At 45.6% G+C, this 26,294-nt stretch overlaps 1 protein-coding gene across 15 annotated transcripts in view; it reads right to left on the bottom strand.

Annotated features, from left to right (window-relative positions):
• STAU2 (staufen double-stranded RNA binding protein 2) overlaps positions 1 to 26,294 on the bottom strand; it is a 414,157-nt gene that overhangs the window by 261,100 nt on the left and 126,763 nt on the right. For all 15 annotated transcript variants that reach the window (XR_012797298.1, XM_075583378.1, XM_075583368.1 and 12 more), the window contains 2 exons: positions 14,761 to 14,920; positions 11,973 to 12,080 (listed from right to left, as the gene is read on the bottom strand). Coding sequence is in view for 14 of the 15 variants with exons in the window: in XM_075583378.1 (XP_075439493.1) it covers positions 11,973 to 12,080; positions 14,761 to 14,920 (268 nt within the window). In the remaining variant the exon portion in view is untranslated. The remainder of the gene's footprint in view (positions 1 to 11,972; positions 12,081 to 14,760; positions 14,921 to 26,294) is intronic.

Raw genomic sequence — 26,294 nt, 5'->3', positions numbered from 1 at the left:
TCCCATCCATACACAGGGCACCCCACCAGGGTGTGAGGGCAAACCTCCATAATTACTGCTGGCATGCCCACAACTTACCAGGCCTTACTGTCAGCAGGAGAGATGACTGTAGCCATTTTACATGACCGCTACATTCTCCCCCTGGTGAGTCCCATCGTCCTCGCTGGGACCTAAATTTAAATACTTTCTTCCAGGAAGCACTGTAACACATAACACATAATTGTTAACATCACAGATTATCCGTTATACAAAAAAAATGATCACAGTAACATCTCGCCAAGCCCGCCCCGACCAGCAGCCACGAGCCCGCAAAATGCCTTAGTACCCCCTAATAATAGTGACTCGAGTCAGGTTTCTTAACCTCTCTACCACCCATGTCCAGGACCGTGACATGATAGTGCCTAGGCAGTCCCCTCTCGGGCCTATAGGTCACCCTGTGTTTGTGTATATTCCTCCCTATACTCCACACTCGCATCAGGTGATCTATTCTGTCCTCTGCCCTCCTTCCGGTAATTTCACTCGCCTTATTGACTAGGTACATCTCGATGGTTTCCCTAAGCCACCTTTCCCTGTTCTCTTCTATCTCCTCCATGAGGGGTTCAGGGACATAAGGGTACTCCAACCCGTGGGAAGACTTGTATCGAGCCATTATTGCCCGTTCCGCCCTACTGACCCTAATTAGGTCAGCCCTACCTGCCCTCCCAGGTAGCACCCATGACAGGGGTTCGTCAGGATCCACAGGATCGGACAGTGTGTCGGGACCCATGGGCTCTATCTCCCTGTGCTCAAGCTTATACCACCGTTCCTGCAGCTCCCTATCTCGCTGTTCAGGGGTGAATTCTCCCTTGGCCCACCAAAAGTCAACTACATCCTCCCGTCTAATAAGGAATCGCGTAAAATCCATCCAGGCCGCATAACCTTCAAAGAGGGGCGCTCACCAACGGTGTTCCTTGAACCTATGTGAATCCCCTGAGTCACTCTCTTCTGCATCCCCCCATGAGAATACCCCCGATGTCCGTGCCGACCGTGGTACGGACCACCGTGATGATCCCAGGGCCTTGTCCTCTGATTTATTGGTCACCGGAGGCAACCACCGGCCTACCGCGGCCTTGCCTAATTCTCCCCCTCCCCGAGAAATGCCCTCCGTAGCGCAACTGCGCTGTCTTTCCCCAGTCCGTCTCTCCTCCCCCTCCAAAGGTATGTGCACAAGTTCCAGGCTAGGCGGGGACCCTGGGGAACATGTGATGGGGGCAGGGGTTTTACCTAGGGCGTGGGGTTGGGCGTAGGGGCAAGATGGGATACGCCACGGGACTACGACCCGTTTCCGGCTGTCCATGGACTGCTCCAAGGAGGATAGCTCACCCTCATCCGTCTGCGGGTCTCCCATCCAGCTCTTGGGCCTTTGAGGTGATCGGGGACCTTCACCCGATCGCCGAAGCGTTGCTGCATCTTTCCCGTCTGTTCCGCCGTCGCCACCGGAAATTATGTCCTCACCGGAACCGGAAGCGCCGCCATCTTGGGTTGGACCCCCATGCGGGATCTCTTCCTCGATGACGACATCCGGAAGCTCCGCCGTCGTCTCCACCGGAAGTGGTATCTCCTCCGCACGTGCGTCTTGGGCCTGGCACGGCCTTGTTTCCGCTACACCGTCTACCGGAGCAAGGTAAGTGAGTGGCTTTCTCTTACCATTCCGCAGGGGTGTAGGCGTCTCTCGCCCGTCGCCACCATGTCCTGAGGCAGAGGGACACCGTCTCTTGGCTCGCCGATCTGCGGGGGACGCCCTGCTTTCCAGGCTGCTACTCACACTATGGGGTGTCGTCCTCCCCGGTTCTGTCCTGGGCCTCGATTTCACCTCCGCTAGCTCGCGGAGATCCTCATCCGAGTAATCCCCCTTCCCTGACTTAGGGGTCACCGATCGGGGCGATAGTCTTTTCTCAGTGCGGTCGGGGAGTGACCCGACCGTCTCGGTTGCTGCTGACCCAGCCGATTTAATCGACTCCAGTCCCCTTTCTCCGGGACTTGCACGATTGACCCACAGTGCACCAGGGGACTCGGCGGAGCGCCTAGCCGTATCCCCCAGGGGGTCAGCAGATTGGATCGGAATGAACGTCGGCATTGGCCATAAGTATAATGTCCCGCATTGTGGGCAGCGTGCCGCCGTGTTAACAATGCCTCCGGGCAGCCCGCATTGTAGGCAGAGCCCGACCACCGTCTCGGTGTTAGCCACCCTGACTACCAGTACCCCGCCGGGTACCGAGTGGGGCTGGGTGGAGACCATAGTTCCCACAGTGGAGGAGCAGGCCATTCTTTTGGTAGGGACCACTTTCAGTATGGGTCTCTCCAGGTCAGTGGTTCCTCGCAACTGACCGTTAGAAGCTTCTGGGCCAGCCACTTCCTGCTTCGGCTCCTCCTTCCGCTGGCATAGCTGGAACCCGCCCCCAGGGGTTGCAATTATGGGCGGATCCCACAGGGGAATAGCATGCCCCTTAATTAAGGCCGCGCCTTTCTCAGTCCTGGTGGGCGCGGTCTGCGTTTTCGCGCCAATTTCCTCATCAGAGTGGGATTCTTGGGCCGCGGCTAGTTCCCGCCTTCTCCTGGCAGCTGCTTTCCGTGCAAAATATCCCTCCTTTTTGCACGTTACCTCCGCGGCCGGAACTACTTCTTGTAGTGGTGCCGTCTGGATATCAGTCCCTGGGCCCAGTGGGTGCATTCCCACAGGCCATAATTGAAAGTCACTCCCCCTGGTGGAAATCAGGGGAGGGTCCCATAGACTAAGCGGTTGACTCAGCACAGGGGCCGAGTGAGTCACTGTCCATGAAGGCGCCCATCAGGGCGGGGCTCTGCTGTTCGCGCCATTCCCGACCAGCTCTTTGCAAGTTCTGCATCAGCCATTTTCTCTGCGACTGGCCCATGCGGTCTCCCTAGCAAGCGGGAACCGCCATTTTGGTTGGCTTTTAAGCCCGAAATGTCAGTTTGTTTGCTCTTCTCGCTGGGTTCCCACCCAGTTATCACAATGTCCTCACACTCTTCAAGGGTGGCCCCTCGGTGTCCCAGACAGGACAAAAACGGGGCAGCCACAGCCTTCGCTCCATTCCAGAGCAGATTAGTTAAAGACAGCTCAGCGACAGTTTGCTCTTCAGTGGGGCGCACGCCACGGGTGCCTTCCCCATCAGCCTCTGGTCGCCATTTTGGGCTCTCCGTACCACGCGGATCCTCCATTCCTTGAGTTGTCACACTCTCGTACCAATTATCGTACATGGGGCTCCGCTCTGCGGGGCAGCCACCACACCAGTACAATAAAGATTGCTCAGATGCACCACCACATGTGTACCTGATCTAGGCTGGACTCATGTTGCACTACCTCAGGCTAGGCTCACTCTCTCAGTGTCTGCTGTAACTCCTTCCTCCCAGTCTGTGCTCCCTATGGTAAGTGTCTGGAATGGGCTAGAGTACTCTGGCTCTGCCATGCAGTACTTGGGGCGTCTACCTCTCTTGGTCAGCCTAGCGCAGACCCTCTCCAGGATTCCTGACCACGTTAACAGGCTATCCCTTCTGGTGTCCTACTAACTAGCACTACCTCAAAGTGACTCGGTCAGCTATAGCCCGGCTCCAAACCCCTCACTCCTTTCAGGCCCCTAGGTCGTCCCTGCGAACTGACAATACCCTGTCAGCCCCTGACCACCCCTAGGTCCGTCCCTACGCAGCAGAGTGGCAGCAGACGCTCTCCCTGTTTCCCAGTGTGCCTAGCTAGAGCCTGTCCTGTTGACAGATCTGATCTCAGCAGCTCGCCTCCAAATGTAACGGTATTTCTGGCCCGGCCTGACCCACCCAATCTCACATTGGCCCCTGTGGTCTAACCGGTCCCCATTACAGTGTGGTAGTGTCTGGTGGTGCACCTGTTGGCAACAGGACTCCTGAGTCTCCCGCATGATGGTGTGTGGGGAGGACCCGTCCAGACAGGCAGCTGAGGTAGTGTGCTGAGTCCTACCTAGTTCCAGTGCAGCGCCTCCACCTCATCAGGGTCCCTTCGGTCACTTGGGGATGGTCCTGACGAGGAACTCCTCTGTGGTGCTCCTCTCTGTACATTCACTCCACACATGTACACGAGAGGGTTTGTGATTGAGAGCATCTTTATTGATTGAGGTGGGCTAACTGCCCCTCGCAGTAGTTTCTTTAGCCACTCATTGTCCCTCAGTGCTTCCCTTTGAAAGGTGAAATTCTCCTTTAATAGGGATTCCCTATCCCAGCCGGGATGTCTTTACCCTGTGCCAGGTCCCTGGACACAGTCTTCCTTCTCAGCTACTATAACATAACTCAGGACTCAGATAGAACTCTGGCAGAACTCCCCAGAACTCAGATAGAACTAACTTTTAGACACAGTGCTGTGCCTTATGTACACTCTGGAAACTGACACACCTCTGACATCACTAACCATGGAGTCAGAGCATGTGACCACTCCCATCCATACACAGGGCACCCCACCAGGGTGTGAGGGCAAACCTCCATAATTACTGCTGGCATGCCCACAACTTACCAGGCCTTACTGTCAGCAGGAGAGATGACTGTAGCCATTTTACATGACCGCTACATATATATACGGAAAAGTGGCTGATTGGACAGTGTTCAGACGAATTCCCCATTTAAGTCACTGAGGAACTTCAGCGGAAAACAGCACGAGTGACTCACATGGTGGATATTGAATGAACCCTTTAGCATGTGTGTTGTAAAGTCATGCATTGTGGCAAATAAGAAGGCTGGTAGTATATAATTTTGTGAATTACTTATTTAGATGCTAATTACCATGTTGATAACGCACACAGAAATTCATTTATATAATGGAATAAAGCTACATCCTGTTTTTAGCCAGGTTTTCACCAGTTTACGTAATAACTTAATTTCTGAGAATTTTATATGGCGCATAGGACTAAGACATTACCTATTTATTCTGTCTTCCTTTCTTGATATGAGGCCAAAATAACAAGACAAGAAAAATTCACAGGCATTTCATAAGTAAAAATGTTACTGAAAGGGTGATTAGCTTTTATGAAGATAATTATATTGATCAGATGGTTACGTCCTTTTCTGTCCACTATGTGGGCCTGTTCCCTTAAGAATACAAAAATAATACTCTGGGGTCTAGGTATGAAGGCAAGAGTATAGTAGTTCAATTCTAGGGCAACACAATTGCACCAGATGTATCAAAGAAAAAAATCCTATTTACTTAAATATGATACTTTTCTTGAATACATTTGGTTGCTCTAGAAAAGGAAGCAAAGAAGAGAACATCCAACTCTGGGAGACGTTTGTCAGGTGTTCTCTTCTTTGCTTCCTCTTGCAGAATTCGTTGCATTTTGACTCCATGTTTACTGACACCTGGCAAAATTTTTGTGGGGTATTCACACAGACAACCCTTTAAAGTGAAGTACTGTGGTGCTCTAGAACCGTTGGGAATGGGCCTGAGGATGGGGTTTTCCCCGAAACATTGCCCCACATGATTTAATTTTGTCAGCCCCTCCTCCCGCTATGTGTTTTTTGATTCTGCCCTCTTGCCCTTCTGTTTACCTGGCTTGCCTACCCCAGTGTGACCCACATTTTTTGCTTACCAGTACCCCTAATTTTTTGGTCATTATCATGCCTGTTTCGCAGTCATTGTTGTGAGCTGAGCTAGGTATTTTCTTGCATATGGTTTATATTTATTCTGAGTCCTGTTGGGTTTTTGAGCTCACAACATTTACCTGTGTGTGTGTCTGTATTCACTATGTACTGTGTTTTTAGTGCTTACTTTCAGTAACAAATATATTTTTGATGTACATGATTCTCCTGTTTGCTTGTTTCTGTGTGCAGGTTCCCTTCCTTAGTTTTGGTCTACATATATTGAGGGATGTAGGGATCTCTTTGGGTTCCTTGCACCTTTGCTATATCTTGCTACTCATCTTGGGAGTGCTGACTCTCAGCATTGTATATTTGATGTACAGTACTGTTCAAGAGTGGAGACATGTAGGGGTTAACTCGCTCTTGCAAAATGGGCTGTAATCACATCAAGAGTTGGTATTGTAGGCCTAGATACTGATGGGATTAGGCACCAGGGAGAGGTCGACCACCTGCTGAGTGGACTTGTTATGCAAGAAACCTATAAGGCCTGGGTCTATATCTGTATGGTTTGTCTGTGGAAAGGGATAGTATCAGCATTGTCGTGGCCCACCTTCAACACCAGTAATCTCATCAACCGGATCTAGGGTTGTGTGCAGAGACCAGCAATATTGTTCCTACCCAGACTAGCTGGCATCTCCCTGATTGGGACAGGGGTATAAATACATCTTCTTCCCAGCCTCAAGAGAGTCATTATGTACTGGATATTCTTGTGAAGGGGACTGGCAGAGCCCCTGTAAAGGAAGAGCTAACAGGGAGTAAGTAGAAGGGATCTGAGGAGACCCAAAGCAGGGGTCTGGAGCATCCAGTGTTGCTGCGGTCTGTATGTGCAGCAATGGCCGGAGCTGTTTGGAATGAAGCAATGGCGGGGAATTTAAAACTGATAACCAGCGGAGAGCAAGGCAGTGTTGCCCATACTACAGAGGATAGCAGCACAAGTTGGGAGCACGTATCGGGGTAAACTTACGGATGAAGGTCCCCGCACCTAGGACTTTAGGTTGTTTCCCCACTTAGGCGAGTTTGTATGTGTGTATTATGTACTGAAAGTTTGTGGAAACTTTTTCCAATATCTTCAACTCTGCAGTTCAGGACAATTTACACTAGGATTCAATACACTAGACAGGTCTCCCATGACACCTGACTCATAATTACTCATTGTTTGTCTAATTCATACATCATTTTTTTCAAAAGACATGGAATTGGTTAATATAAACCCTGTTGGATATTTAAGAAAAGACTGATTTTGATTAAAGAAAGTTATCATGGAAAAACAATGACATTTCTGTAATTATCAATACGGTTCACAAAGGTTTTCCCACAACTATATATCTGCGTATCATCTGTATAGCGATGATACCTAAGGCCAAAAGAGTTGATGAGGTCACCAAGTGAGATAGTGTGCAGAGAGAGAAAAGGAGAGTTCCCAGAACAGAGCCTTTACTGTATAGGTTTGTATAGAATGTCTGGTAAATAAGAGCCCTAGAAAAGCACTAGTGTAGATTAGCTTTTTTTTCAAGAAAGGCCGTTACGACTTACACCTTTCTCGCTTGGGGCCACACCACAACACTTGCTATGCTGGTGTGAATAAAGTGAACCATGTCTTGTTTAAACTATATCACGTGTGCCTCGGTGTAACAGAGAACTGTACATTTCAGGAAAACACATAGAAGACATTAAGATACTTAATTAATGCACCACCGGCCAACTGTTTATGTAAAAAAGTAGGGTTCGACTCAGACCCATCATTTTGCTCCCCTAGGTCTCTCAATAGCAAGAAAAATAATTTGTGCAGGTATATATACAGTTTGTCTTACACCACATACTCCAAAGCTAGAATTATATTTAACATTTATGGCTCTATTTAGCACTCAAACCAGTGCTATGTATGTCTACAACCCCAAATCATGATACCTTGATCAAGCTATAGCAGTGTTTTTTTGTTCTCCCTCCAACTTGCTCACTGACATTTTTAAAAGACATCTATTTGTTTGCACTACTGCCTGCAGAACATTTGCAAAGGAAATATGGTTCATATCTGCCAAACAGATCGTTCCCATCCTCTCACAGCTGATCCTTCAAGATGAGTTCTGCACTTGTTCTTAGACGACCGTCTCTCATTATTATTCATAGGCTGGGATTCATCAAACTGTGATGTAGGGTATCGCGCCCTGATAAAGCGGGAACTGCCATTGACTTGAATGGCAATGAAGGCCAGATCTGGATGCAATACCCTGCATCATGGCTTGATGAATCACAACCATGTTTTTATTTAACTCACCAGCAGTGTCATAAGCATAATTATTTTCTCAAGTTCTAAATGCAAGGGTTAAATCCTCTTGGGTACCACTTGTCTGACAACCCTATAAAATACAATTAAAAACCTGTCTCACGGCTTCATTTGTTTTGCAAAGACTATTACTAAGAATTCAGGGAACTTAGTCGTCAGCATTTAATAGGATTTTCGGACATTTAGTTTTTTTGTCAATATTCATAATCACAATTTCAGCAATATGATTACGTGTGTTATGTAATGTTATTCTGGCTTTCTTTACATAATTAACAAGTGGATATTGATTTCCCCTTGAAGTTAGGGAAAGGCTTACTTCAGGCATAGGAAACTGCAAACAGGTTTATAAAAATACTGAATTATCACTCATTTAGTAATGTGCAAAAGTAACATTACCAATTGAATAGGTAAAAATGAAATATAGCAATCGTTTGCACCTGAACTCTGAACCTAAAATAAAAGGAAAACAAAACACAGAGTGCACCAGAGGTACTGTAAGTAAGTTGGTATATTCAATAAATATAAAAGTAGTAGGTAGAGACTTACAATTCAAATGTATAATAATCAGTGGATTGATGGTTCGTCGTACCCATTAAATCACCGATTGAGACACTGGAGGTAGGATATTCCTCTGACGCGCTGGGATCAGCTGTGTGTCGGCGGCAGCTCAATACTTCCGGGTTTGCGTCTCAAATGTGAAGGAGCCTTGCCTGTTTGCGATGTGCTCTGTTTGATGTTGCGGCAGGTACTGAACCTCATCAATTTGCTTTTCCCGACCATTACACGTTTCACAAGTAAAAGTGCTTCATCAGGTGGCCACGCTTTAGACCACGGGTGGGGAACGTCAGACCCGAGGGCCGTATAAGGCCCTCAAAATCATTTGGTCTGGCCCTGCTAAGGCAACTGCTATAACCAGGGTCGCGTTAATTTAAAAAAAAATGGCCGCTGCGCGCCTGATCGGGAGGAGGTGTGAGGCGCCGGCAGCCCTACACGATCCCCAGCAGCCACCGTACTTCCCCCGCACTCCCCCCGCAGCAGTCCCCGCACTTCCCCCATGCTTCTCCAGCAGTTCCCCCTGCACTTTCCCCAGCATCCGCCCTACACGATCCCCCCAGCAGCAGCAGCAACTACCAGAGGTAGGGGGGCGGGGTTCTGTGTGCGTGCATGCCTCCTATGTGCCTGCCTGTCTGTGTCTGTATGGCCCGCGAACGATGTTATAAATATCCAAATGGCCCTTGGCAGAAAAAAGGTTCCCCACCCCTGCTTTAGACCAATGTCCAGTTAGACCAGTTAGATATACTGTACCCCCCGCATAGGGTCTATGTGTATGCAATTTTATGCAAAGTATGGAACTACCGCCGACACACAGCTGATCCCAGCGCGCAGGACATGTAGTCTGAGGAATATCCTACTCCCAGCGTCTCAATAGGCGATTGAACGAGCACGACAAACCATCAATCCACTGATTTTTATACATTTGAATTGTAAGTCTCTACTTACTACTTTTATATTTGTTGAATATACCAACTTACTTACCTCCGGTGCGCTCTAGCTGCAAGGAGGAAAAGCTGTTACCATCTACTATACATCAACTAGAAGCACGAGCGCAGATCAAACTTTTTTTGAACTTAAAAGACACCCAAACAACATCAGCACCTGTATGATGTGCACCCGACAGTCTCTTACTTCTGGAATGAGTGCATCTTACAAAGTATGTTCCTCTCAGGAATGTTTAATGAACAGCTACTGAAAATCAATGAATAATGAAAATAACAGATGATATATACTAGCTGTAGCCGGCATAATATATACGCCAATCTAGGAGATCTGAAAGGTTATTAATTAAACATTACTCTTTGTTTCTAACCCTCCCTGTAATGCTTTGCTGTCTCTTGTCCCATCTGCTCCACCTTACTCACTCCTCCATCATGCTCTGCTCCTCTTTGCACTCTCTCGTCTTCTCTCTTTGTACTCCCTGTTTTAGGCCGCGATTAGAGTGCCGGCGGCAGCGCGCGTAGCAGAAACTAATACCTGGTGTCCAATGACGCTCGCATGGTGGGTATGACCGCGCGGCTGTATCAAGAGACGTCAAAAATTATTTGTTTTAGATGCGACGGCCTTTCTTACTTATATTATCCTCTCCTTGCTGTCTCCGATTCCTCCTCTTAATGACCTTGTTGCCGTTCCTCCTCTCTCTTTGCCTCTTGCCCGATGTGCACAATGCTCTCCATTCCCTCCTCGTCATCCCTCTGTCACCGTCTCTCCTTGCTGTCTCTCTATCTCCTTCTCTCATTGCCGTCTCTCTCTCTATCTATCTGCTTCCTCTCCTTGCTGTCTATCCTCCCCTCCCTCTTCCATCAGGCCCTGCGTCTCTTTGCACTCTCTTCTTCCCCTCTCTTTGCACTCCCTGCCTTACTGTGTCTGCTCATCTCTGTGCACACTACATTCCCTCCTGTCCTACTCATCGGTCTCCTCATCTCCTTGCTGTCTCTCTTTTCCTCCTCCTACTCACATTGTTGTCTTTCCTCCCCCATGTGCACGCTGCTCTCCGCTGTCTCTCTGTCTCTACTCCCCCCTCCATCATGCCCTGCTCCTCTTTGCACTCACTACTCCTCTCTTTTCACTCACTGCATTACTGTGTCTGCTCCTCTCTGTGCATACTAAAATACCCTTCTCTCCTACTCCTCTCATCTGTCTCCTCCTTGCTGTCTCCACTGCCATAAAAATCCTCTCCCCTCCTCCCCCCGTGTTTCCTGGGTGCCTGGGTTCCCCCCGCACAGTTTGTCACAGAAGGGGATGTATGTATATTTTTATTTATTTAGCGCAGACAGTATACTCAGCACTTTACAAAGACAATACAGTGCAGGGAATTATAATAATACAATAAGTGCAGCAAAGTCAAACAATAGGAGAGGAAATCCCTGCTTAAAGTGCAGAGTCCAGTTCTTGTATTCTTCACCTCCAATTTGAACTCCACAGACACTTCAGATGTGACACTTAAAGCAGCAGTTCAAGCAATATCCTATATGATTTTTTTTTCTTTTTTTTTTCTTAATAAATCAGTTCTGTACTTTGAGAAAATACTTGTAGCATTTAAAAAAAAAAGTTTTAAAGACATTTTTAATGTTTCTATTGTAGGAAGCATTTCCAAAGTGACAGCCCCTTCCCCCTCTGGCTCTTGAGTCCTGCCCTCTCTCTAGCAGTGCACCAATTGTATCTAGTAACTGCCCAGTCAATCATATTCCAGGACTACATTGCCCACAATGCTGTGCAAGAACTGAATTAAATAACCCTGAGAAAGCGATCGATTACAGGAGAACGGATCGATCTGCAGCTTAGCTAATCACTTGTCAGTGTGCAGATTGTATTGATGCACATATTGAATGGAATATATATATATATATATTTTTTTTTTTTTTTTTTTTTAAACGGCAGCTTGAACTGCAGCTTTAAGATGTTACATAGCCAATGTGCACTCATTACACAGGATATGCAGTCTCATTGGCAGTCCCTGGGTGAGTAACCGGCAAATCATCCTATCACAAAGGGGGAGGGATGTGCAACCCCACTGGCTATCCCTTGGTGAGTGACAAACCTCTCAGCAAATAACAGAGGGAGAGGGATATGCATCCTTATTGGCTGTCTCTGGGTGAGTGACAGGCTGTTCAGCCTATCACAGAGGGATGTGCAGACATCCTTTTATATATAATATATATATATATATATATATATTATATATAAAAGGATGTCTGCACATCCCTCTGTGATAGGCTGAACACATATATACATATATATACATATATATGTATATATATATACATACATGTAGAGGTATCATACACATTCAATTGTGTGCTGCACGTGCATTCGACCAGGAAAACTATATTTAGTAACATGGAAACAAAATTACATACTCAGGAGGTGCCAAAAGCTGTGCACTGCAGGCAATGAAACTTGCAGTCAACTTGAGCAAAATAGGAGTAAAGTGAGGATACAGCCACAAACCACTAACCATTGCATAATACTAAATATTTACCTCAAAACTGAGAGGGAGATTGCGCTTTAAAGCAATTTCGAATACAAGGCTGATCTCAGATTTGTTTGCGTCTTTGTCCTCCTCAGTCCCCCTACTTGTCTCACCATTCTGTTTGAAAGAGAGAATACAAAATTACAATTACAGTATGGCAAAAAATGGATAAAAGTGCTACAGCGCTAATGCTATAAATAATGTAGTGTAAAATAAACACTACCAATCTATATCAAATGTGCCTTTAATATAGGAGGGCTACCTGGAACAATGAGATTATTACAAATCACATACAGAATCAACAAAAAATAAACCGGCGCCTCAAACACATTCTTAAATATACTGTGAAAAAACCTGACCATATGTCCAGTCCTGTTGAACTATGGATCTTCTGGTTAGTCTTGATGGTTGTCTCACAACATGTGGAAAGAAAATCAGAGACCAATCATAGTGTATAACTGTAGAAAACTAAAAAACTGTAGAAAACTAAAAAAACTGTAAAAACTAACACACATTGAAAACACAAATATACACTAAAACTAAACTACACAACACCTTGTGATGAGCCAAAAAGAAATGACTGATTTAATAAAATACACTAAAAAATGAATTATATCATACACAGGGATTCAGATGTGGGGACTCTGCTCCGGACAGGGAAAAATTAAAATCCTACTTACAACAAGCAAGACTCAAATAGGCACTGTAGATAGTTCTTGCGTGTACCGCCACTCCGGATAGTCCCTGATGGTAACACTGCCTGGGCTAGACTTTACCGCTGTGCCCGCATGCAGCCGTTACGTGTACCGACAACAAACACTTCCCTGGTTGCACTCGGAAGTGTGTATCACTGGTTGCGCGGTGGCGGGACCAGCTATCTGCTGAGAAAACAGCGTCTTCTGATGTGGACATTGTCTTTTGGAGAAGAACTATCTACTGTGCCTATTTGAGTCTTGCTTGTTGTAAGTAGGATTTCAATGTTTCCCTGTCCGGATCAGAGTCCTCACGTCTGAATCCCTGTGCATGTTATAATTTATTTTTTAGTGTATTTTATTAAATCAGTCATTTTTTTTTGGCTTATCACAAGGTGTTATGTAGTTTAGTGTTGGTGTTTGTTTGTGTTTTCAATGTGTGTTGGTCTTGTAAGTCTAGTTTGTCATATCAGCAGTTTTTGTTGTAGATTTTACTGTTTTTTAGTATTCTACAGTTATACACTATGATTGGTCTCTGGTTTTCTTTCCACGTGTTGTGAGACAACCATCAAGACTAACCGGCAGATCCCTAGTTCAATAAGACTGGACATTTTATATGGTCAGGTTTTTTCACAGTATATTTTAGCATTTGTTTGAGGCGCCGGTTTATTTTTTGTTGACGTACAGTATGGCACTACTATCTAGAAGGTGACACCAACTACAACAGATATACAGACACAAAGAAATGTAGACATGCATGCACACTGTGTGTTGTATGACAATCTGCCAATGAAAATGTAAAATTAACTTTGTTCCTAATGAACACAACACAGACACACAAAAGAATATAGAGGGTGGAATGAGAAATACATTTAAAAAAAATTAATGAATGAAAATTAATTGCTCTTCCAGGAATAAACGCATCCCAAAAATGCCTCCGATCGTCCATTATTTGAGTTATGAGAAGTAGTAATATGTGTGTGAATGAAGGTGCACATAGTGTTGATAAACAATAGACAGATACTGCTTTGCCGTAAAGTTGTGAATAATTAAAGAAGTTGTGACACCTAATACTACTCCATGTCACCACACGTTGTTATGTGCCTGTTGAAAGTAAAGAGCTGGACATTCCGTAAGATTGCAGCCAGAACTTATGTGAACTGTAATCGTTGCAAACCAGACCCACGACGTGAGAGCAGAACGAATGCAAAAAATAAATAGAAGTCAAGGCCATACGTCTACTGCCAAAAGCAGCAGTCCAGCCTAGCCTTATTCTGGCTTTAAACAGGGGGGTTGCTGCTACCTAATGCACAGCATTGATACTGCAAGCGATATTTATACATACACACCATACATACATACCATACATACATACATACATATATAGAAAAAGATGAACAGCTGGCACTCCAATATAGCTTATTTAGGTAGGTGCATGTCTCATAATAAGTAGATAAATATACGATACCGTTCGCACGGGAATCAGCAGACAGCACTCAGGTTTGTGAAAAATAAACATATATTGTTGAAAAAATGACACAAATCACCAACGTTTCGGACCCACAAACGGGCCCTTCAAACGGGCACTACCCTGAGGAAGGGCCTGTTTGTGGGTCCGAAACGTTGGTGATTTATGTCATTTTTTCTACAATATATGTTTATTTTTCACAAACCTGAGTGCAGTCTGATGATTCCTGTGCGAACGGTATCGTATGTTTATATATATATCTTGCAGTATAAATATATATTTGTAAATTATTTTGAGGCCCTACAACCATTTAGGCTGATGCAGATAGAATACTCATTAACTCGACATTAATTAACAAATAAACATGGCATATTCTAAGTGTCGGCCCTTTCAATACTTTTTTTTGTAAAAATAGCATTATTCTTTACTATATTTTTGTATTTGCACCTTGTTTTTAATATATACATTTGCCTCATTTTTCAAAAATAGTGTGCACAATCGTCTGTTTGGTTAGGCGTTTGATTCCCCCCTTTTGTTTTGTACGCAGTGAGTGTTGGTGCCACATTAAAAAAAGGAGGGGAATACAGGAACTGTAAAGTACAGATGTTTACAATGTATTTGTCATGATTTGACATACCACTGGTGATCTCTCTGGGACAGGCTCATTTTGGAGGGCATGAAGAGCTTTCATTGCTGCGCTGTGTCTTGCTGCCTGACGAGTTTTTCCTTCTCCATAAAACTCACTGTTACCCACATTCAGCTGGACATAGAATGTTTTAAGCATTGGGCAAACGTATCTGTCAGAGACGAAAAGACAAAACAAATGTACAGTGTTTGTATACATCCACAATGCACTGCCTGCAGAAATACAACAAAGTAGTCTGTGGTGAGCAATGATCATTGTGTCACATAATGACTGACATGGCACATTAGAGACAATGGGATACCTTCAACCACATATGTTCTCATAGGAAGGAAGGCAAGGCTATGGCAACATTAAGAAATAAAAGATTTTAAAATAAGAAAAAGTAGTTAATAGCTGGGTAGCCCATGGTTAGGGCACTATTAGCCTGTAAAGAAAGAAATAGATTGGAAATCCAGTGCAAGCTTCCTGCAAGTCACATTTTCTCCCCATGCTCCAGTAATCCTAACTACATAATAAACCCTTCAGATATCATACTCCTTTACCATTCTACTCACACACACATTTACATGGTGCGTCAAGTAGGGTTGCCAGGTGTCCGGTTTGAAACCGGACAGCCCGGTATTTGGATACTCTGTCCGGTAAAAAAAGAGAGATAATACCAGACATGTGTGTCCGGAATTACCTCTCCGGACTTAGTAACCAATCGTGGGATTTACGCTGAGAATAAATAGAGCAGGGCTGGGCAGCTTCCCCCAACCTGATTGGCTGCTGTGTAATGCAGACAATCAGGAGGATCTGGCCGGAGCCTGGGGGTGGGGCCAAAGAGCATAGGAAAAGCGTTGAGCAGGGAGAGGTGAGGCTGTGTCCTGTGTCTCCTGTGTGCTGTGTATCCTGCCTGTGTCCTGTGTGTATTTGTTCTGTTTTGTCCTGGTGTTTGTGTGTGTGTGTGTGTGTGTGTGTGTGTGTGTGTGTGTGTGTGTGTGTGTGTGTGTGTGTGTGTGTGTGTGTGTGTGTGTGTGTGTGTGTGTGTGTGTGTGTGTGTGTGTGTATTTGTACTTTTACTGTTTTGTGTGTGTTTTCTCTGGCTGTCCTGTGGGGGTGATAATGACAGGGAGGGGGGGTGAGAGAGAATGAAGGGGGGGGGGTGAGAGAGGATGAAGGGAGGGGGTGAGAGAGGATGAAAGGAGGGGGATGAGAGAGTATGAGTGGAGGGATGAGAGAGGATGAAGGGAAGGGGGTGAGAGAGGATGAAGGGAGGAGGGTTGAGAGAGGGTGAAGGGAGGGGGTGAGAGAGGATGAAGGGAGGGTGTTGAGAGAGGGTGAAGGGAAGGGGTTGAGAGGATGAAGGGAGGGGGTTGAGAGGATGAAGGGAGGGAGATGAGAGAGGATGAAGGGAGGGAGGTGAGAGAGGATGAAGGGAGGGGGTGAGAGAGGATGAAGGGAGAGGGGTGAGAGAGGATGAAGGGAGGGGGGTGAGAGAGGATGAAGGGAGGGGGATGAGAGAGGATGAAGGGAGGGGGATGAGAGAGGATGAAGGGAGGGGTGTTGAGAGAGTATGAAGGGAGGGGGGTTGAGAGAGTATGAAGGGAGGGGGGTTGAGAGAGTATGAAGGGAGGGGGGTTGAGAGAGTATGAAGGGAGGGGGGTGAGAGAGGATGAATGGAGGGGGTGAGAGAGAATGAAGGGAGAGGGTGAGAGAGGATGAAGGGAGAGAGGTGAGAGAGGATGAAGGGAGAGGGGTGAGAGAGGATGAAGGGAGAGGGGGTGAGAGAGGATGAAGGGAGCGGGGATGAGAGAGGATGAAGGGAGCGGGGATGAGAGAGGATGAAGGGAGGGGGGATGAGAGAGGATGAAGGGAGGGGGGATGAGAGAGGATGAAGGGAGGGGGGATGAGAGAGGATGAAGGGACGTGAGATGAGAGAGGATGAAGGGACGTGAGATGAGAGAGGATGAAGGGGGGTGAGAGGACGTAGGGGGTGAGAGAGGACGAAGGGGGGGTGGGAAAGGATGAAGGGAGGGGTGAGAGAGGATGAAGGGAGAGAGGTGAGAGAGGATGAAGGGAGGGGGGATAACAGAGGATGAAGGGAGGGGGGTTGAGAGATTATGAAGGGAGAGGGGTTGAGAGAGTATGAAGGGGGGTGAGAGAGGATGAAGGGAGGGGTGAGAGAGGATGAACGGAGGGGGTGAGAGAGGATGAAGGGAGGGGGTGAGAGAGGATGAAGGGAGAGGGGGTGAGAGAGGATGAAGGGAGGGGGGTGAGAGAGGATGAAGGGGGGTGAGAGAGGACGAAGGGGGGGTGAGAGAGGACGAAGGGGGGGTGAGAGAGGATGAAGGGAGGGGGTGAGAGAGGATGAAGGGAGAGAGGTGAGAGAGGATGAAGGGAGGGGGGATGAGAGAGGATGAAGGGAGGGGGATGAGAGAGGATGAAGGGAGGGGGGTGAGAGGATGAAGGTGAGAGAGGATACGCCCGTTCCTCAGTTGCTCGACTGCTAAAACTCTGACTCAGGCCCTCTTTCTCTCCCGTCTTGATTACTGTAACCTCCTGCTATCCGGGCTTCCTGCCTCTCACCTGTCTCCCCTACAATCTATCCTAAACGCTGCTGCTAGAATCGCCCTGCTCTTTCTTAAACTTGTCTCCGCGTCTCACCTCCTGAAATCCCTCTCCTGGCTTCCGATCAAATCCCGCATCTCACACTCGATTCTCCTCCTAACTTTTAAAGCTTTACACTCTTCTGCCCCGCCTTACATCTCAGCCCTTATTTCCCGTTATGCACCCTCCCGACTCTTGCATTCTTCTCAAGGATGTCTTCTTTCTACCCCCTTTGTATCTAAAGCCCTCTCCCGCCTTAAACCTTTTGCACTAACTGCCCCGCACCTCTGGAATGCCCTTCCCATCAATACCCGACTAGCACCCTCTCTATCCACCTTTAAGACCCACCTTAAGACACACTTGCTTAAAGAAGCATATGAGTAGCACTGTGGATATTCTGAACACGATACATAAAGCTTGGCCCCCTGCAGACGCACTTACCAGAACTCCCTCCTACTGTCTCTGTACGTTCCCCCTACCTACCAATTAGACTGTAAGCTCCGCGGAGCAGGGACTCCTCTTCCTTAATGTTACTTTTATGTCTGAAGCACTTATTCCCCTGATCTGTTATTTATATTATCTGTTATTTATTTGATTACCACGTGAATTACTACTATGTACATTAATGGCGCTATATAAATAAAGACATACAATACTATACAAGGGAGAGGGGTGAGAGAGGATGAATGGAGGGGGGTTGAGAGAGAATGAAGGGAGGCGGGTTGAGAGGATGAAGGGAGGGGCGTGAGAAGATGAAGGGAGAGGGGTGAGAGAGGATGAAGGGAGGGGGGATGAGAGAGGATGAAGGGAGGAGGGATGAGAGAGAATGAAGGGAGGGGGTGAGAGAGGATGAGGAGGGGTGCAATAATCTTGGAATTTGTGGGAGCAGCATTAAGATCAGTATTGCTCGCCATGTACAGTATGACTGCAGGTAAGTTATTTATAAATGATCTTACCATTACGTAATTTGTTCTAAATTTCACTCAAAACATGCACCAATTTGCATCAATTTCATATTCTATTTCCTAAAAAAAATCTTCGGAAGGGCACTCCCTCCCAAAACGTCTCCCCAGATATTTTACGACACAGAATATAAATCGGTGAATACTTGGAGTGAAATTTAGAAAAAAATACGTAATAGTCAGGTCATTTATAAATAACATTCTTCCTACCCACCGATTCTCAGGAGCGTAGCACCTTTCCCTATTTTGTTCAATATTTTTGGAGAAGCCACCTGGCAACCCTAGGTGCGCGTATTACACAAGCTCTAAATGTGTTAAAAAGTGAAACTTTAAGTGACACTGCAGTAAGCTATTGTGTATAGATAATTTAACCATGTAAATGGTGTTATGTGTGGCAATATTCCATCTATATTCCTCTCTGCTTTATCTACAACAAACAATTCTGCTACCCCCTTAAATCTGTAATCTGTTTACATTTAAAAATTCATCCACAGAAAAATCAAAGCATTCTTCCCTGTCTCCAAAATTTATTAAAAAGTAAAAAAAACAAAAAAAAAACAAACCTTCATTAGAATTAAATACCACAAAGTATTTCTGCTAAAATAAAAAGTAAATGTATGTTTTAGCTATTTAGTGTTGAGCAGACATCAAAAGATGATGCAGAGCCATCCAACTCCGCTCCTGTGGCCAAGAAAAAAAACCACTGCAAAAAAATTAAAAATAAATGCATGTGAACAAACAGCACATTCCACAAACGTTTCTGAGTGATGGTTTTATCAGGCTTATAACGTAAACAGTTTTCACACCAGCATTCGATATCTCCCTGCTTATTTATCTTTGCAGATGTAGAGGAGATGCTTACGAAGAAAAAGGCCCTGAAGGCTTTCTTAGTATGCAATTAATACTTTTGGCCAAAAAGCAACAGATTGTTTCAGTGTGCTCTTAGCGTATGACATCATGTTCCAGTAAAAATATAATGAACAACAATTTTGCCTGTCACTATGGCAAACCCAGATTAGTTCCGCAACAAGCTTTAGTGATTTATCTTAAATGTGTGCAAGAATTTCTGGCATTGTCTCCAAACCAGCTTTGTACTTTTTTTTTTTTTTATCTACATTTACTTTGTTTAGAATGTTTGAAACCCTGTGTGTATTTAAACCCTGCAGTTTGTTGACCCCACCCCTTTGTGATTATCCAGAAGAAAAAGCTTATTACTCATTTTCTGCCAACATCTTAACCACATATTCTACAAGAAACTGGTTTCAATTGTGCATTCTATTTCCTTAATCCATGAAACAGGTTTTGATAAAGTGTAACTCAGATGTGGTCCACCAGATTTACTTAAATATACAATCCTGCCTGAACAGGGCTTATTTTCTGCCCATACTTCTGAAGCGCTGTTTCCCCCACCCTATGGGAAATGTGGCAGCTACTGTGTGTGTGGTGCTTTACCTGTGGCTCACAGGAGGCCTGAACCTCTGCTGCTGTGAGCCCGGGGTGTACCTGATCCGTCTGGTGACAGCGCCACCATCTGTGAGGCATCCTGACAGAGCCGGATAACCCCTTCACAGGACCCAATGCAATAAGATAACACACTTGTATTTAATAACAGTTTACTGAACACAGGTACAACTAGATACAGTAGGGCCCCGGGTATACGGCGGGTTCCGTTCCAGAGGCCCGCCGTATAGTGAAAATCTCTGGAAAGTGGATCCGGCGATTTTCACTTCTGCGCATGCGCAAACCGGCATTTTTGCCGTTCTGCGTATGTGCAACCTATGGTATGCGCGCAACCTATGGTATGCGCGCGCTACCTGCGGTATGCGCGCGGGGCGCACCCGCCCGTTCTGCGCGTGCACAATTTACAAACCAACATGCCATGGCCCCCTTCTCGGTGCCGCCGTATCAGCGGATCGCCGAGAAGCGAAGCGCCGAGAAGCGGGGCCCTGCTGTATATCATTAACCCACATACAATATAGGCCTCGCACAGTCATAGCCTCACTGTGCCCTCCAACCGTAGTGTCCACCCCTGATGGGATTTCCCCAAAGTACTGAGGGGCCCCTGGGCACCCAACCTCCCTGGTGTCCACAAGAGCCAACCCACCCAATGTGTGAGACAGCACTGCTCACAGTAACAGAAAGTGTTATAGTTGGGGCACGTTGTGAGGTACCTGTCCAGGTGCACCAGCAACTGGGTATTGACGAAAAGCAAAAGGGATCCACTGATCCAGCGACGTCGATGTCAGCGAAGACTCCGCCTCTGCGTGGGGTGAACTCCGGTAGGAGGGTCTCACCTTTGTTAGCCTATGATAGTGCAGTGGTGGTCCTGCCCCAGACCACATTCTGCAAATCACTGTGTGGCATCTTCAAATGGCACTATACACTAACTGTATACAGCTACAGGGGAAATGTCCCTAGCTAGGTGTTTGCCTGTAGCAGCCCCAATCTGATTAAGTGAGTGGAGCCTATCTTGGATATAAAGGGTTAATCTGGCCTAGTCTGGATGCCACTGACACCCAGACCCTACCTTCCCTTTCTCTGTCCTGGCTCCAACTGTCAGTCCCCCTAACTGTCAGAACCCTAACTGTCAGAATTCTAACTTCCATGCATCCTCTCAGCCCTATTGGTTGCCTGGCAACATGTGGTCTGCCGCCCCTGAGGCTGCTGAGACTTGTACTGTAGTTCCCCTGCTGTGCTATACTCCTGATGGCCGCCGCTTGCACTTGCTGCTGCGCATCCCCCCGCACTCTCCCCAGCCTCCGCTACCTATGGAAAGGTAAGGAGACATATAGGGGACCAGGGAGACCGAGACTATACTTTGATAAACTAAGAACATCCTGAGTTCCATGTCGATCTTCAATCTTCGTATTGAAAATGCCAGGCACTTGATATGGGGAGGGAGGGGTGTGGCTACTATGGAAGAATACTATTTTCACATTATTTTTATGCATAGCTATAACCAGGCTTTTGTTTCCATAGCTATTTTTAAAAAAAAAGTCATGCTTTGTGTTTCATCGTGTTATGGGTTAAGTGAAAATGTGTGTGTAACTTTCTTTAATGCAGTAATTTCTTTGTTAAAATGGGCCTCTCATCTTATCTACTAACTCCTCCTTACAGTCAGATGTACCAGCTGTCAGCCTTGAGAAGAATGTGTTAGCTTAGCACCTGAATTTTCCTTTTTGCTTAATTGCTAAAATATATATATATTGCAATTTTCTATAACCAAGTAACCACAAGAAAAAACAGTTAAAGAAAAGTAAGATGTCCAATGAAGACATAGTAGCTGACATTGTGATATTAAATATGCCCGCCCCTTTTTCTGGTATAAGATAGCTTAAGATATAAGATAAGATAGCTTACTTAGAGCCTATAGAGCAGTATCTTCATATTAAGTTCACGCCATCCACTTCTTTTTTTTTTTTTTTTACTATTTAAGCAATCTGTAGACAAACATTTTATTTTTAATAATTTTTTTATTTTGGTAAAAAGGTTAAATACCCCTTTGGGTGGGATTATACGTAGTGGGAGTTTTAAACGGGGAAAACGCCCAGGCTCTGGACCCCAGCGGAGGGGGAAGGTTGTTTGGTTAGGACCTCTGTTTTTGGGACAGTCCAAAGTGGGGTTTTCAAAGAAAAACGCCCTGGTGCCGGCTCCCAAGTGGTATAAGATACAGAAGCTTACTTAGAGCCTATAGAGCAGTGCCTTTGTGTTAGGTCAGACAGCATGTCTTGAGTTAATATTAATGTACTCTTGTAAGTGGCAGCTGCAATAACTTTTCTCAACCGATTGCTTTTGTCTAAATAATAAGTGTGGATTGAGTGTTTTTTCCCACAACACTACGAAAAGTAAGCAATTAACAGGGACAAAGAAAATGAACACCAGCTACTTCTAGGACCTGGGAACCTTGCAATCACTGAATCAACCATGAACTCCTCTGTATACCAAAGTATTCTAGAGTCAAATGTGAGGCCATCTGTCCGACAGCTAAAGCTTGGCCGAAATTGGGACATGCAACAGGACAATGATACCAAGCACACCAGCAAATCTACAACAGAATGGCTGAAAAAGAAAAGAATCAAGGTGTTGCAATGGCCCAGTCACAGTCCAGACCTCAACCCGATTGAAATGCTGTGGCTGGACCTTAAGAGAGCTGTGCATAAACAAATGCCCACAAACCTCAATGAACTGAAGCAACATTGTAGAGAAGAGTGGGCCAAAATTCCTCCACAACGATGTGAGAGACTGATAAAGTCATACAGAAAACGATTACTTCAAGTTATTGCTGCTAAAGGTGGTTCTACAAGCTATTGAATCATAAGGTATACTTAGTTTTTCACACATGGCTTCTTCATTTTGGCTTTATTTTTGTTAAATAAATCATGACACGGTGTAGTCATGTGTTGTTGTTCATCTGAGGTTGTATTTACCTAATTTTAAGACCTGCTAAGGAACAGATGATTGTTATTATGTCCTGATATGTAAAACCATAGAATTCAAAGAGGGTGTACTTTCTTTTTCACACAACTGTATATTCATATTCAATTTGGATACTCAGTCTAAACAGACTGAAGATAAAATATTTTTTTTGTAGAGTGCACCTGTATGCACACCAATCAGATAGTGACAGGTGATGTTAAGGAACCCAAGCAGAGCCTCTCACATTGAAACTCCTGACAAAGCTCACGAGCGAAACACGTAGAGTTTAACGGAGTCCACTGCTCCCTTGCAAATATGCCGTTACGCATCTGTGCTTTTCCCTGCCACCGGAGCCTTTAGAGACCGGAAGTAACGAGACGGAATGACACCAGTCACGAGGGACGCAATAGCAGGACAGTCAAGCGGCGGTAAGACCATTGACACTCTGTATAGAGTCTAAACCTCAAACCAATGTGCTTTTTAAATTGCCACATTGTGAGTGCGTAATTAAATGTTTTAATTCCGTTTATTAAATTGTTGAACACCATCTGTACCATTACTTACCATATCTTTTATCTGAGATATACATCTTCTCCACCCTGCTAAGTACCACGAGTCTCAAGAGAACATTGCATACATTTAAAGGCACCAGATTGCTCTAGAATTTACCAGACCATTATATATGGTGGTTCTCTGAATGCCTCTCCATAATCATTGTGTGTTGATTGACCCGCCACCATTTATATCACTTTAGGTTTATACACTTTTGCATTTTTTTAATATTTGCACTAACCATTTTTTTTCCTTGGTTTTTTTTGTAATGCAAGTGTCAAGGGAGGGATCAGGGACACACACCTTTTATTTACATTTCTGCCCTGTGGCGAGAAGCTATTATTACAGAACAATGTTTTTTGTGCCACCGCTGCAGGGTTAAATAAAAGAGAAGTGGGACTCTGACTGAGACAACAGGCTATGCTGCTGCTGTCGAGCTGACTAAGCGGCCTTCAGTGTCATCCTGCTCCGGCTACACGACCTTCACTCTATACTCCGGACGCGGATACATGCTCAAAGAACTAGATTGGTCAACACTAGAGTCTAGGCGCAAAGTTCACCTTTCCTGTCTTGCCTTTAAATTCTTCATGGGCAAGCTACCCAGCTACCTGAACAAGCTCCTCACCCCTACCACCTGCAGCACTTATCACCTGAGATCAGACTCCTAAAGACTATTCATGGTCCCAAGGCTCAACAAAGTATCCGGACATTCCTCCTTCTCCTTCCGTGCACCCCAAAACTGGAACAACCTACGAGAGATTCTCACATCCACCACCAGTTTAAGTTCTTTCAAATCTAAGGCTGTCTTACATTTTAACCTGCTCTGTAACTGTTTCATACGCTCATAATATATATTTTCTTTAACTGTGCACGCAATGTTTTGTATATAATGTATACCCTGTTCATTTATGTAACTGTACTTGTAACTATGTACTATTTGTTTTACTCTGTGCCCAGGACATACTTGAAAACGAGAGGTAACTCTCAATGTATTACTTCCAGGTAAAATATTTTATAAATAAATAATACAGGTTGGTGTTTACCAATATCCCCACCTCAGTCTCGCGGTCCCGTCTGGTTTGTGGTGAGCACTCGTTACAGCTGGTTAATTGCACAGGCAATCAACCAGGCTCCCTCTGGCTGATTAAGACTGTTAGAAAAAGCCTGTTCTGAGAAACAGGAAGATTTCCTTAGCACCCAACTAGGGCTGACCAGAGGAACAGATGTTTTGAGCTGCAGAAGGACCGTATGATGATAGCAAGACAACTAGGGATTTCTCTTCACTTTTTTTCTGGCTATTATCGTCAGACTAATGGTCCAACGGAACGCATGAATCAGTCTCTGGAACAATTCATCCGTTGTTTCATTTCTGACAATCAGGACAACTGTATAGATCTCTTGCCTTGGGCAGAATTTTCTCACAACAATCTTCGCAATGAGTCGACACAGGACTCGCCGTTCTTTACCAACTTCAGCTTCCATCCCTCAGCTCTCCCTACTGCAGGATCCAGATCCAGGGTACCAGCAGCAGATAACAGAATCCTACATCTCCAAGAGTCAAGGGGAAAAATTCACATGAATCTCAGAAAGGCAGTCTCGATGTAGAAAAAGCAGGCCAACCGGCACCGTCGTGAAACACCAAAATACAATCCGGGTGAAAAGGTATGACCGGCTGAAGGTCCTCTGCAAAATTGGCACCAAGATATATTGTCCCATTTCCTGTCATTGACAAAGTCAATCCAGTGGCCTACTGGCTATGGTTGCCAGCATCCATAAGGATCCCGTCCGTTTTCCACACTTCACTACTCAAACCGTTCATACAAGATCCCCAGTCTCCTGTTTCGATGTCTCCTCCTGAACCTCTCTTGGTTGAAGGACAGCAAGAATTTGAAGTCCAAACCATCCTGGATACTAGAATAAACAGAGGGAGGCTTAAATACCTTGTTCATTGGAGGGGCTTCGGTCCCAAGGAGTGCTCTTGCATCCCCAGGGACCAACTACATGTCCCTAGGCTCATTCGGACCTTTCACCAGACCTTTCACCTTTAGAGGACCAGACCTCTATACCTGGACACAGACATTGCCTTAGCACACAAGGGTGCTGACCTAGGAGAGCAGAGAGGCCTTCCCCTACAGCTACAACAAACAGATAAGAGACTTTCTTCTTGGACTGTTGTACAGTATATATGTATATATGTTTGGAGGTGGTAACTAGCTTAGCTAACCACCCAGTTAGAAAGGGACAGAGTAAAGGTGTAGATATTCTCCAAATTAGAGTAGGCCTTTATTTTGTTTATTTTGAGTATTTTTGCCGTGTTAAAGGAACAGGCGTAATAAAGCCTCATTTCAGTTTCACCTTAAAATGGTCTCCATTGAGAACCTCTGCACACATCTCTTACATATGGTGTCAGAAGTTGGGATGAGAGGTGGCCCTTGAACCTTAAATAGGGCCCCAGAGACTGCCTGTGAATTTTTTTTGTGCTTTTGCCTGCTTAAGTTCCTGCAAACGGCCTGAGCAACAAAACAAAGAATCACGTGCAGCAGTTACCAGAATTAAAAGGCTACACATCCAGGCAGGAAAACTACACTGCACTGGAGAATGCCACAATGCCAGAGTTGGACTGGGAGGACTGCGACAGACGGTGACCCAAACAAGGTACTGATACTGTGACCAGAGTCTACCCCACCACTTGTGGGGGGGGAACCCTGGGAATTTAAAATGGCCGTCCAGCTCAAGTCAAATACAGACTCTGCAAGAATGGGGAAGAAAATGTGTTCCCGGTGTAAAGAGCCCAGCCACACGGAGCAGTGTCCCTTCAGGCCTTAGTCAGACGATGAGGATGACCCCTACGTGGCCCTACGTGAAAAAGGGCAGCAGCCAGAGAACTATTTTGTTTAACGTGCCAAGGAACTGCAGCAGCAAGCAACACGCTGTAAACACGAGGAAGGTGCAGAGGTTTTTCTTGGCAGGTGCACATCAGGTATCACTAATGAGAAGGAATGTGTG

This window comes from Ascaphus truei, chromosome 2 (genome assembly GCF_040206685.1).
Source record: "Ascaphus truei isolate aAscTru1 chromosome 2, aAscTru1.hap1, whole genome shotgun sequence".
Lineage (NCBI taxonomy): Eukaryota > Metazoa > Chordata > Amphibia > Anura > Ascaphidae > Ascaphus > Ascaphus truei.
Note: the sequence above shows the minus strand (reverse complement) of the source record. Positions and strands in the feature narration are given on the sequence as shown.